We start from the raw sequence: 14709 nt of genomic DNA on the forward strand, positions 1-14709 counted from the left end.
CCAGGGGAAGTAAGCCTGCAAAGACACAGGAACGAGAAAGTGCAAAATGTACTTAGATGCAAACAATTCTTGCAGGACAGCTGTCAGATAGAAAATGTATTAGTTCAATATCTTCCAAATAACAGATTTGCTTTCTATGAGTTTCTTTAAAACAATGCACATGTGCTAAATAACATTAGTTGTGCTGTAATTGCTCCAGAAGCTCTGACCTGTGAGAAAAGAGATGAATGAACGTCATCTGTAATTGTTCATGTCAGAGAGAGTCCCTCAGAGTCTATGGATGAAATGTAATAGTTTTATGTCCTTTACAAGTTTAATTTACATGCATATTAATGAGGGGTGGGAAGTACATCTGATACAATGAAAGAGGTAGCATTATGTACATCAGAGGTGAGACAGATGAACCATAAGGTACATGTAGGTTGATCTACAACCTAGATTTCTGTGGACAGTGGGGTCACGTATCTCTGAGTGGTGTCTCATTGCCCTGTGAACATTATTCCACTTTAGATGACAAATGATAGATGATTATTAATTCCTCTAGTTATGACTAAAGAAATAGATTAGACCCCAGCAATAGAGCCATTTAGGACATTCTGTAGACTTTAATCATATTGACTGACGCTCACAGTTTAGTTTATAAAGCACCTGCCCTACCAGCCCCCTGCTAGCCTCATGATCACAGAAGGATGTCCTTTGTACATGGTGACTGCAGAGCCAGTGTCTGTAATAGTCCTTACCAGATGGCATCTTGACAAGGGGTGCCATACTTTTTTTTTGAAGTTGTGAGAAGACATGTGAATTAACTGCAAGGTAACAATAACTCTATTTTTAGAAAGCCCACACTTCCTGGTGACATCTCGACCATGGATGGTGGAGAAAAATCTCAAATGGTTGATAAGTTACTCCTTGGGGTCTAACATCTGAGTAGGGACAGCTTGTTTGCAGTTACAGCTAGAGCCTTGTAGCTGCAGAAACCTGGGGATGGCAAGGCAGGGGTGCCTAGACAATGCTACCTTACTGAGAGTCCCTGTGTGTCCTTAACAGAAGGAATTAGCTATAGAACTTCCAATGACTAGTCACAATTACAGAAAATTTAATATTTCATAACTTATTGAAAAGCAGTTTAAAAGTTGAAACAAACATTCAGAGAGCTTTGTGGATGTGCATGCATTGAGTAAAACTCTTGGGCTTGGGGTGCAGCTCAGGGCTTTGTGTGTGTGTGTGTGTGTGTACACTGAGTAAAACTGTTGGGCTTGGGGGACGGCACGGCTCTGCCAACAAAGTGTTTGCTGTGCAACCACAAGGATTTAAATTCTATCCCCAGAACACACATACAAATTTTAGACGTTGAGACCTGTGCTTGTAACCCCACCATTAGGAACGTGGAGGGAGCCATGTCTCTGGGACTTGCTGGCCAGCCAGCTGAGTCTAATTTGCAGGCTCTGAGCCAGGGTGAGACCCCATCCTAAAGGTAGACAGCTCTTGAGTAATCATACCCAAGGCTAGACCGCCACACACATGTATACCCTTCCCCTCCCCCCCAGATACACACATGAGAACGGAGAGTGTTAAATTACCTTGATACCTTCACAATGGACCACTTTGTCTCTTTTTATTTAGAACATTCAACCAAACTGTGGGGACATTTGATGAACTCCAAAAATACCTTGAGGGGTATGTGGCCAACCTGAATCGCGATGATGAAAAAAGACACGCAAAGTAAGTGAGACGGGTTTCCTTGCCCACGGCAACAGGGACAGGGTACAATTCCCTGAGGGGTGACCTTCCATGTGCCCTTGCTAGAGGATTTTGAAGATACTGCCTCAACTCTAGAATGGGGAATTTTAAGCCTCTAAGTAAACACTTTGAGTAATGAGTAGGAATTTGAGAGAACTTTTCTGATAAAGAGAATACTTTAGAGTGGTGAGTTACTCCAAAAAGACATGGTTAGAGGGAAAAAGCAGGATTATAGCTGGGTTTTTTAAAGTTTCCAAGGACGTATTTGTGAGCAGGAAGAGTTGAGTTGACTACTTTAAATTACTAATAGAGTTTTTAAAAATAATAGGGAACTTTCCTTTAATGTTTTGTTACTTGATAAAATATTTACATTTTTATTATATTTTTGTGCTGAGAATTGAACCCAGGGCCCCATACATTGAAGATGAATTATCCCTCACTCTGCTAACCCCATAACCCTTAAGGCATGAGGAGGGAAAACTGAAGCTTATGTTCTTGAGACAGGCTTCTGATGAGGTACACTCAAAATTTCTAGAAAGACTAACTTTTGAGTTAAAGTGTTCAGTCAGCACTTTATTTTTCTCCAAGATATGCACCTTCGATCTTTGTGCCTACAGCCTTTTAGAGTAACGATTTGCCCACATAGAACTCAGAACAGTTACTTTTAATTCAAAGATGAGACAGGTATTTATGAACAGCGGCACTTAGATGTAAAATAGGAGTGCCCATTCATGTCCCATGAAGCAGTCATTCTGCCTAAGGTGTGAAAATCTCTGGTGACTAACAGCAGAAAGTCCCAGTGTGGCCTTCTGGGAATGACAAATATGACTGGTTTTGTCCTCTTCCACTGACTCTTCTCCTGGGTTATTGATTAACAGCTTTTTTGACATGAGTTTCAAATGTTACAAAATCCCTCTATTCTCATTGAATTTGACTTTTGTCCTGATGAGTGATTCCAGGTATGATCAAATCCATCCCTGTCAAAAGTGGAGACAGTCTTTGTGGCACTGATAGGCAGTGTAAGAGCAGAGTTGTGACTGGCAGGGTACCAGCACAGCTCGGGGTGTGTGTGTGACTTCTTGATTCTCTCTTCAGGCGCTCCATGTCTAGCTGGAAGTTGTCCAAAGCCCTTTCTCTGGAGATGATTCAGCTGAAAGAGAAGGTGGCCAGATTCTCCTCAACCTCCCCATTCCAGAACCTTGAGATTATCGCAACACTGGGCGTTGGTGGGTTCGGAAGAGTGGAGCTTGTAAGGGGTTTACGTTTCAAGCATCTGAGAGAAAGCTTTTTGACTTTTTGTTTTGTTCTGTTTTATATCCCAACTTAGGTTGGAGGAATAGATGAGTTATCATTGCTATCTTAAAGTGTTCTGAGTCTGAGGAAGTAAACGTTTCTGTCTATTTGTACTTGAAAATAGTAATTAAGTGATCTCTTACATCACATCCCATGATGAATCCTTCTTGATAGTAATTATCTGAGAATGTGCCAAGTAGGCATTCTGAAAGATTATAAAGTGTAAAAAAATTGTATTTCATAACAACCACTCACATGTGCATAGATGTGTACAGTCAAAACCCACTATCTCTCTGCAGTGGCCAGCAGAAATACCCTAGGTAGAATCCTTAATATTGTAGGAGTATCCCTTAAGAACCCTGCTTCTATGTCTGTGCTTGGCTTTCATTACCCTGCTTTGGGGTTATGTATAATTTTCCATCAGAGAAACAAGAAAGAATGAAAGCAAGAGGACATTTGAAGAGCAGCCTTCTGCAGCACTCAACAGACAGCTGGGGGCCAGAGCCCGGTGTCAGCTAGCACCACCTTACTGTGCTTAATAATCAGCTCCCAAGAAGTAGCAGAGTTCCTGGGTCAGAGCAAGTGTCCTAAGAAAACCCAGCAATAGACAACTGTGCTCTTTTGGGGCGCAGATGGCTCTGAGCCCCTGGCAATCACCAAGCCCCTCTTTGCCCAGGCGATTTTTAACAGTTCACTGTACAGTGACCCCCAGGGGCTGCATGAAGGCCTTGGTCTGCAGGATGGCTGGACATTAAGCAGCTGTGGAATGCTGCTACAGACTGTGATAGAACAATTCACACCCACTCCAAACTCATCTCTGATGGATGAAGGGAAAGCACCTTTCTAACAGGGGGAAGAATATTTGTAATGAGTCTTATGCAGAGATTCTTGTGCACTGGTATTTTCCACCCAAGAACACAGCTAAGAGATTGGATTAACAACGCTGAGATCTGCTTTCGTAGATAATAACTACAGAAGAAGTAATTCCTCCAGTCATTTAAAAATCTATAGACATTACAACTGATAAATATGATGAGGATATAAGATGTACCAATTTCCATTTACTATTCAGTATTGTCTGCTTATTGATTTTTACATCTATCAGAACAAGATAGGTTTTTTTTCAATTCTGATTTACCTTTAATAGTAAGTTCTGATTTTTGCATATAGAGAAGGCCTTCTCTTACTTTCCAATACAAATTTCTACCATGATGGATATATGCTTCTATTACCTGATGTGTTTGTTGAGCTTTGGAAATGTGCCTAATACAATCAAGAAAATGAACTTCTACTTGTAACTAATTTAAATTTCAATAACTTCATGCTATTAGTAGGCTGCCCATTGAATAGGACAGATATAAAATTAATTTGATTTGAGTTTTGAAAATTAGAGATGAATATTAAGAAATAAGAAGCCTTAGCAAATCTTGTCAAAGTTGATCATGTTATACAATGAAAACAAAATTTCTGTTAATGAAATTTATTGAGAATTTATTTTCTTATTTCAGTAGAAAAATTTTAGAACCAAGTCATATGAAGTATTTTGAAAATGATTGGAAGTGTATAAAGTTATATAGAACTCAATTCTTGAGGAATGCATGGTTAAAAGCTAATATATTTTTAAATGTAAAACAATTTAACTCTCATTAATTAATATGTTATATTACACATTGCAAATTGTCATGATACATTAAGTATGAGCATGCTTCCATTTCTCACATAGGTTAAAGTTAAAAATGAGAATGTTGCTTTTGCCATGAAATGTATAAGGAAGAAGCACATTGTTGATACAAAGCAGCAAGAACATGTCTACTCAGAAAAAAGGATCCTGGAGGAGCTGTGTTCTCCCTTCATTGTGAAGTAAGTACGCAGTGGGCATTCCAGGAAGTGTTACTCTGAATTCTCCTATGGGATCATGGGTAGGAGTTTTCAATTGCTTTTATCTTAAGGAAACCTTGCAGACTTGTTAACTTGCTAACTTGTACACACACACACACACACACACACACACACACACACACACACACACGGTTACCAAAGAAGGATATACCTGGTGCTACAAGTTCAAAGCTCCAGTGTGACAGTTATTTCTTTTTGTTCTGGACTTGTTAGCAGCTTGGAGGAGAGACCATCTAGGCCATTACCATCTTTACTTGCATGTTCATCGGCCCACCGATATAAGCCAGTTTAAATTTTCATTTACCTCTTAACAATCCCTAAGTGTAGTTTCAGTGACTTCTGGTGATGTGCAGTCTACGGGAAAGACCAAATAGATATGCCATGTGGCATCTAGCCTGGGCTTTAGCTCTGGAGCCCACACTCTGAAACGCTTTTACTCTCTGACTAGCCTGGTACTAACTATGTGGCCCAGGATGACCCTGAACTCATAGAAATCTTCCTGCTCCTGAATGCCACGATTACAAATGCGTGCCACCATACCCAGCTCCTAAAGAGATGACTTACTGCAGTATTGTGCATTATCTGTCAGCTCTCCTGGCTGTTTCCCTCTGGGTGTGGGACAACCAAGAAAAGGGGCAGTATCTTCCCCTCTCTTTCTCCCCACCTACTCTTCGTTCCCATTCTCCTCCTTCTCTCCTCTCATTCGTCCTTCCTGACTTTTATTCTATGTGTATGAATGTCCGCCTGCATGTATGTATGTATGTATGTATGTATGTACACATGTATGTATGTGTACTATATGCATGGCTAGTGTACACCCAGGACAAAAATAGGTGGTGGAACTGTCATTATAGATGACTATGAGTTGCCGTGTGGCTATTGGGAACTGAACCTACATCTTTTGTGAGAGCAGCAAGTGGTGAGCCATCTCTCCATCTCCTAAGACAGGTTCTAAGCACTGGAAAATGTTTGCACCCGAGTGTTGAGCGTGGCATACTGTCCAGGCACAGCACTGCAGGTCTGAGACTCTCCTGCCCCAGCTTGGAGTATGTGGCCTGTTAAGCACAGGATCTCTGTCCTTCTCAGGCATCGCTTTTCATGCTCAGAACCACTTTACCCACCATCTAATTACCATGCGTTAGCCCAGGGTAGCAGAGCTCCTTAGCGGTGGGCCTTTGTTGAGCCTGGATCATACATACTCCTCACCCAGACTCCTCTCCACTTCTAGGTGTCCTTGCCAAGTCATTCCCCACTACCCTTACTATTGGCTCCTAGTCTAGTTCAATACTAGCTAACCAATTAGGGGACATACAACATGTGTATAATGAACTGTTATGGAAGGTACCTATTAAATGATACATGCACTGGCCTGTGGTTTGGGGGAAGAAGGAGAGGCCCTATTTGATAGGTGACATAATGAGCCAATTTATGTTGAAGGTGGTCTGGTGCTCAGCCTTTCAAGAAATGGAGCTGAGGAGGTCCAGTCTGTGGGTGGGCAGAGGCAGGGCTGTGTAAGTACAGGATAAAGTCAGAAATTCGAGGAATAATCAGAAAGTCTTTGGTGAGAAGCCCTGTGCAGCTGTTGGGTGTTGTCTTAGTTAGGGTTTTACTGCTGTGAAGAGACACCATGACTGATGCAACTCTTATGAAGAACAACATTTAATTGGGGCTGGCTTAGGCTTACAAGTTCAGAGGTTCAGTCCATTATCATCAAGGTGGGAGCATGGCAGCATCCAGGCAAGCATGGTACAGGAGGAGCTGAGAATTCTACATCTTCATCTGAAGGCCACTAGAAGACTGGCTTCAAGGAGGCTAGTAGGATGGTCTGAAAGCTCATGCCCACAGTGGCACACTTCTTCCAACAAGGCTACACCTCTTAATAGTGCCACTCTCTGCGTCAAGCATATTAAAACTACCAGAGGTGCCGATGTGGAAATGAGAGTCGTTGTTTCAAATGTTGCTGATGGAAGCCTAACCTAACCAGCTTCAAGGATGTTAGGACCACATTTCTAATCATTTGTTTTCATCTGTCACCACAGATTGTATCGTACTTTCAAGGACAATAAATATGTATACATGCTTCTGGAGGCCTGCTTAGGTGGGGAGCTGTGGAGTATATTAAGGGACAGGTAAGCAGTAACTCTTACCAACTCACATCTGGGCTGGGCTATGAGGATGGTACTATGACACAATTATAGAAAAATGTTCCTACTACATATAGCAGTGTAGTAACTGGTGTGTTTGTTAGCTAACATTACAGAAGTAGCATGTGAGTCTTGTAAAGTAATCTGACATCATGGTGTATAGACTAAAGGGTTTCAGGCATACAGCATGTATGAGCTATCCAAGGTCACATAGATAGGAGGAGGCAGGCTCAGATTCAGAATGTTAACAAGGGGTATGATGGGAACTGATTAGGTCCTCACCAAACAAAGCAGAATGGGACATTTACAGAGGTTTGATTTTATTAAAGGAATGATTTTGGTAGTCATACTACAGATGGCATGAAACAGCTACTATGTAGAAGGCATAATGGTAAAAGTTTGAAAGATTCCTAGACAATGCAGAATTTTGCATGTAAAAGGTCATAAAAGTATAAACTTTAGAAAAATAAGTTTAGGGTTTATCTGAAGAAAGGGGGGGGTGATATTAAAATATCCCACTAATAGGAAAACTAGATAATGGCAGAGAGGTTTCGGATTTGTAAGGAAACCAAAGGACACCCCAAAGATGACAAAGACTGACTCAGAAAGGCAGAGAGGTGGGAAAAGACAGGACAGGAAAGCTGTGGACTTCTGAGCCACAGAAAGTGCAAAGACAAGGGCAGCAGAAGAGGCGTGTGAGGGTGTGCTGCGACAGGCGAGGGGGTCATGGACAGGCGTGTCCTTAGATAGTCTTCTTTGGCACAGTGGTCCTCAACCCTGGCTGCATGACATGGTTGCATGTGGAACTCTTACAAGCCAAGGACGTTTTGTCCTAATATCACATGTGATGATTCATTTTACTGGGGTGTGGTCCAGTAAAGCATTTGTTCAAAAGCTTATCAGTGCTGTCATAGATAGCCGAGGCCCACTGAGCTACAGATGTAAGTAAATAAATGTTGGGTTAAGAGTGTGTGTGCACATGACCACATGTAGATTACAATACAATCTAGATGCCAAGGACTGCACCAGGGACATATTCAGAGTATTAAGAGGAGAAACCATGTCATTGCAGAGGCAGCTTTGATGAACCCACCTCCAAATTCTGTGTCGCTTGTGTGACAGAAGCATTTGACTATCTGCACCGACTAGGCATTATCTACAGAGACCTGAAGCCAGAGAACTTAATTCTGGATGCGGAGGGCTACCTTAAGTTGGTAAGGCACATTACTCATAGTAATATGTGAGATATTTCTGCAACAAAGTTGAGCTATAGTTACAATCTCTTTTTCATTTGGGGGCAGCTATTTTTACTCTGAGGGATGTGGTCCTTGAATACTTTAATACCATGAGCAATGCTATGCGTATATTCTATTTAAACATATTTTTACCTGTTTGGGTGGTTTACATATTTGTATGTGCCTGTACACTCATGCCTGAAGAGTCAGAGAGGGTGTCATATACCCTGGAACTGCAATTGCAGACCGTTGTAAACTGCCATGTGGGAGCTATGAACTGATCCCTGTCTTCTGAAAGAGCAGCCAACGCTCTTAACTTCTGAGCAGTTTCTCCCTTAACTATGTATACATTCTTCTTTGGCTCAGTGTTTCAACCGTATCTACAACTCTTCCTGAAGATTCGCATCATAGAATGCCTTTCAAGTTTGTCAGTATTGTTTAATCATTTAAGCTGTGTTTTGTTTGGTGCTACAGACAGGAACTGCCTTGTGAGGAATAAAGAAGTCAGTGTGACTTCTGTGTCAAGGAATCCACTTTCTAAGTAGGGAGAGAAGGAAACATGTGACCATTGGTAGCTATTTTGACATCGTTCTACTGGTTGATGCAGGAAGTGAGCATTCAGAAGCTATGAGGCCAAGCTGTGTGAGGCTCAGCTTTTCTTGCTACCCATCTCTGTGGTCCATTTATTCCAATAGGAATCCCTTGTGGGTCACGCAAGGTCATCAAAGGCATAAACTTCTTTCAGTGAGATGCTAGTAAAAGTTGGTGGTCACACTGAGGGAAAATCAAGCCACTTTGGGCCTCAAAGGATCTCTCTACAGGATCAGAAACCAAAGTGACTTTACAGCATCCATTTCTGCAAGCCATATCTGCACTTAAGACTTACAAAGATATTGCCACCTCAGGGTTTCGATGTAGGGAGATAACAGTTATCATATGCAGATGCTACATTAAAACTTTAGCTGTGAATCTGTTCGATAATGCACGAGATAGGTTTAGTTGGTATAACTGTGAAATTTAGCCCAAGTGATTAAACTTGTTATGTCTAATTTCTAAGAGATCTTTTCCTATGAGGTAAAATAAGAGGCCTTTCATGTGAAACCTGGCTCACTCCCAAGAATCATTTTGATCCATTCAAGCTTTATTTTGTCCATGAAAGACAGCTTTCAGAACTGGCGAGGTCCGAACACGAGACTTCACAATTCATCCATTGACTGTGCCTCCCCCAGGTCTTTAGGGAAAACTCTCTGAAATACTCCAGAAGAAAGAAAAGCTATCACAAGGGCTGAAGACTGTTTATTAAATGTATCCCTTACTTTTCATAGCTGTTTTTCCAAAACCCTAGGAGAGCATATTTAGTGTTTACGAGACTAGATTGCAGTGACTTCCTGTTTGCCGTCATTATCAACGAGCAAAATAAACAGTGATTTGAGGCATCTAAAAAGTCAGTGTTGAATTTTCAATTACCAATTATATTTTGAACTAAATATCCTGAATTACTTTCACTACAAAATGTTTGGAAATACCAGATAAGACCCAAAGAGGGTTGGGAATTCACAGAGGGGTTCTTTATCTTTAGACAATATAAGAGTTTCTATGGGACTAAGAAAGAAGATAGAACAGTAGTGGATGGTTATTGCATTGCACACAGAAGGGTCTAAGACATACAGCAGTTGCCTCATCAGGGCAAACCCCCAGGAACAATCTTCAGTGCTGTCATCGAAGCTCCATGTTCCAGCAAGTCTGAATGACCTAGCATTTGAAGTTAGTGGCTGTGTCATTGAGGAATAGGAGATCAAACCTTAGCTCTGTGCAGTGTGGGAAAGTGAGCTAGGGAACTCTCTACAGAGGCAAGAGCCTAACAGGTTAAACAAATAGCAGAGTTATAAAGACAGTTCATGCAGACAGACGTTCTTATCTCATCATTAGCTCATGTGAGAGTGATGAAAAAGTTTCCTCTAAAAATTCTTGGCCACAAACTGCTCTTGATGAAAAAAAAATCCAAGCAAAATTTGAAATGAGGATGGACTCATGCTGGAAGCATGCCCAAGGTCCTAAACTCCACTGAAGAATCTTTGTAAAAGGATCTCCTGTCAATTCAGGACACAAAGAACTCCTAGAGGTGAAGTTCCAGGAAAGCTCATGCTAAATGTATTAATAATAAATATATGGGAAAAATACTAAGTACCATGGGCATTAGCTGCCAAGAGAACTAAGAGCAGAAGTAGACGCTTAAGTTCCTCGAGGCTCTCCAAAAGTGATCTAAGAAGTTTGGAGAAAGATCCAACAAATTAAGTGTCTGCTGAGAAAAATAAAACTATAATAATTAATTAAATATACAATTGGAGTTCTTATGTATGGTGGAGTAGCTTGCATTGGACCACTCTTGTGTAACTAATTTATGTATAAAATGTGAAGGCACTGGAGAGCCATCAAAAATATAAATAAATATCTAAGCCTTGATAAAGGGCATCCTGCAAGATGAGACCCACATTTTAAAATGGCTGCATGGGTGTTTATTGAGAATATGCCTCAGAATGCAAGAAATTAGGATTAAACCTACGTCAACATCATACCCAATGAACAACATTGAACTTTTTTCATTAGATGGAAAACAAAAAGAGATTATCTGATCTTGCGGTGTTAACATGGTAATAGGTTTTAGTAAATGACGTAAACCAAGAAAGGACAACAAAAGGCCCCAAGTCAGAACATAAAATAAATCACCTCTTTTTACTTGAATATAGAATGAACTTTTATTTGTTATTATTTTATTGTTGTTATTATTATTATTATTATTATTATTATTTATTTGTTATTTAGAGAAGTCTAATACATCCATCAAAGAAGAACTTAGAGTGTGTAAGGAAGCAGTGTTGGTCCAAAATCAATAAGCAAGTAAATTTCTCTTTTTTACATAGTAATGATAGCCGGGCGTGGTGGCACATGCCTTTAATCCCAGCACTCGGGAGGCAGAGGCAGGCGGATTTCTGAGTTCGAGGCCAGCCTGGTCTACAGAGTGAGTTCCAGGACAGCCAGGGTTATACAGAGAAACCCTGTCTCGAAAAACAAAAACAAAACAACAACAACAAAAAAAATGTACATAGTAATGATAAGAGTTCTAAATGAAACAAAATGACACTTATAACATCAAAATTATAAAATATATTAAAATAGTATCACCATTATAAAAATAATCAAAAATAGATATAACAACTCTTCATGGAAAAATCATTAAATAATAATAAAAATAACTAAATGGTAATATTGACTGTGTCCATGATTTGTAGACAGTGATAGTGTATCAAGCAAAATTGTATAAAGATATCTGTTTTTCCAAATTGATTTATACAATTTTTATGTCCATGTAATCAAACCTGCCTTGTAAGACCTACTCTGGAGCCACTTGTCAGTATCTTATTGTCTTCTTTTGGTCACACAGAGCCAGCACTTGCTTTCTGTGGGAGGAGAATCTCTGAATTCCAGGGCACCACGAGGGTTCCCTTGGATATTGGCTACTATAGTAGAGAAATATAGAATTTTAAACAAATTGAATCTTAAAAGAGAAAGGGGAGTGGGTGTAAACAGAAAGGAATAAAGGGGGCAGGGACATCAGGGAGTGAGGAATTTCATCTGACAACTTACCAGCGACAAAAGAAGCCAGAGTTCAGCAGAAAATCATGCTTAAAACTCTGAGCAAGAATAACTGACAAATTTTAATTATAAGCCCAGAGAAACCATCTTTCAGGAAGGGTGCAATAACATATTTAGACAAAGACAAGAGCTGTTTCCTACATTAAAAAAAAAGGATATGATTATGGAAGGTTAAAATATGACACCCCATCCCTCAAAGAGAGTCTAAGGCAGCAGTAATGGTGACCACAGGACAATGGTAAATCTGTCAGCTCCTTAAACATTAAGGTGTAAATCATTCACACCATAACGCATAACATTAAAAGAAGAAAATGCTAACTAACTCAACGGCAGCGGCATATAAACTTAAAGTAGGAGTCTCTGAAATTAAAATAGGAGGATAAAATGTCATCTTCAAAGAAGGCAGCAAGAAGAAACAGGAGAGCCAGGGGTGGGGGAGGAACATAAATTAAAAAATTAGAGAGAAATCCAAGATATGTAAATGAACTTAACTCTCCAGATTTAAAAAAAAAAAAAAGAATTGTCAAATGAAATTATAAAATAAAAATCAGATATATGATATCTGCAACAGAAAGACTTAAAAAGTGAGATGCAGGAGACTGAAATTAAGGATGAAAGGGTATGTCTGGAAAATGCTGAGTCCATTAAAAATCACGTTTCACGGTGGTGTCATTGTCAGGAAGTATTCCTAAAGGTGAAGAGAGAACGTATTATGAGAGGCTGCAGAGCTCATCAAGGTCACAGAAAAAGCCTGGCTTTTTAAAAGGTATTTTCTAAAAATCCACAGAACATTCAACCACAAAACACTAAAGCGTTGGAAACTGTGTGGAACACAATGAACAAACTTGACCTCATAGGCCTCTAAAATGTTGTTCCCAGTAGGTGATGAATGCACATGAGAAAAATTTTGGCAAATTCTGGGCCATAAAGCAAGCTTCAGCAGAGAAAAATATAAGGAACCGGCTGTTGGCAGAAAGCCCTGTAGAACTACATTGACTGAGGGTTCCAGGGGTGGTTGAATGGATTGGCAGTGGTAGGGGTTCCTGGCATCAGCATGGCAGGAGTCACAGGGTCCCTGTAACAGTGACCTCAGTGACCTTGGCCTCACTCCTATGTATGTATATATGCATGTATGTATGTATGTATGTATGTATACATGTATGCATGTATGCTTGTATGTATACATGCATGCATGTATATATGTGTATATTTCTCCATTATACTAAACCCTGAAATTTTCACAGGAAGTTAGACATCTAATGAAGGTAAGTAAGAAATGAAATTATGGTCTCATGGGTCATAAAGTAAAATGGTTTTCATTGTAGAGTTCTCAGCACCACCTGGTCTAGGTTTATTGCTAGATACTTGTTTTGAGGCTAGTGAATGGGCGTGTCCCCATGATTTATTCCCAACATGCTTTACTGCTTGTTTTCTGGGTTTGTAAGTTGATTTTGCATCTTGCCACATTGCTGAAATTGATTATTACTAAAAGTTTTCTTGTCAAAAATTTGGAATTCTTTATGTATAATATCACATCATCTACAAAAAAAAGGATAGTTTGAGTTATTTCTTTCCTATAAGTTCCCTTTTGTTTTCCTTCTCTTGTCTTAGTCCTCCAGCTAAAACTTCAGAACTATGTTGAAGAGTAGTGCGATTGGTCAGCAGTCCTGTCTCATTCCTGATTTGAAGAGGATTCCTTTTATCCTTTCTCTCTTCAGGATGATGCTGGCTGTGGGTTTGTCTCATGTAGCCTTTACTTTGCTGAAATATGTTCTCTTCCGTCCTATTCTCTAGAACTTTTATCATGATATATATATATATATATATATATATATATATATATATATATATATATAGAGAGAGAGAGAGAGAGAGATTACTTTTGCCTTTGTTTTTGTCTTCATATCTACTTATATGCTTCATTGCACTTCCAAATTTCTGTATGTTGAACCATCTCTACTTCTAGGATAAAAGAAAAGACTACACTGGATGAAGACTACACTGGATGATTTTTTTTTAAAAAATCATATGACCGTTTTCAGTTTCAAAAGGAAATAAAAGGAAAATAAAAATAGACAATCTGAGAAAAAATGCATAAGTAATAGAAAAGCTAAGATTCAGAGCTCTGTGTCTTAGAGGGTCATAAGAGCGTGCCCATTGCTGATAATCACAGACATGCTTTCGGTAAAGCATGAAGACTCCATTCTCTTCTTCCTCTTCAGACCTGAGTCATTTTGTTTGTTTGTTGGTGTTGTTTCACTGATTTGTCCCCAGTAAGATTCTACCCGGGCCCAAGTTGACTTTGCCAGCAAACACACTAAGTACAGATTGAAGAACCAGAGGATCATGCATATCTCATACATGTCTCTTTTGTGCACTTGCCATATTTTACTCGTTCAATCTTGTTTCACTTTTCAAGCCAAGGAAGGCACATGAAGCCGACAGTGTCCCGAACATATGTATGAATGAGAAGAAACGGATGTAGTACACATTTTAAACACCAAGCTGGGTCTGTTAGTGAGTACCGATAGGGCTGGTGTCAGAACCATAGAAGGAAGCCTATGGGTCATAAAAACAATCGGTAACGGTGGCAACACTGAACATATTTTGCATTTTTTATGTAGAACTCCCAGTGAGAGAATATACTAATGAGGAGCAAATTAGAAATAGCTAGGAGGACCAAAAATAAATGAGAAAATAGGAAATACCAGTGACCCGGTATCCAACTTTAGAAGTTAAAATGA

General features: G+C 39.7%; 1 protein-coding gene across 5 annotated transcripts in view; it reads left to right on the forward strand.

Annotated features, from left to right (window-relative positions):
• Prkg2 (protein kinase cGMP-dependent 2) overlaps window positions 1-14709 on the forward strand; it is a 103540-nt gene that overhangs the window by 60700 nt on the left and 28131 nt on the right. For 3 of the 5 annotated variants that reach the window (XM_076926429.1, XM_076926428.1, XM_076926431.1), the window contains 5 exons: window positions 1624-1722; window positions 2836-2989; window positions 4757-4893; window positions 6972-7061; window positions 8149-8290. In XM_076926429.1, the coding sequence (XP_076782544.1) occupies window positions 1624-1722; window positions 2836-2989; window positions 4757-4893; window positions 6972-7061; window positions 8149-8290 (622 nt within the window). Of the gene's footprint in view, window positions 1-1623; window positions 1723-2835; window positions 2990-4756; window positions 4894-6971; window positions 7062-8148; window positions 8291-14709 lie in introns of those variants that run through there. The other 2 variants (XM_076926430.1, XM_076926432.1) reach the window with 2 other exon arrangements.

Source organism: Arvicanthis niloticus, chromosome 27 (assembly GCF_011762505.2).
Source record: "Arvicanthis niloticus isolate mArvNil1 chromosome 27, mArvNil1.pat.X, whole genome shotgun sequence".
Lineage (NCBI taxonomy): Eukaryota > Metazoa > Chordata > Mammalia > Rodentia > Muridae > Arvicanthis > Arvicanthis niloticus.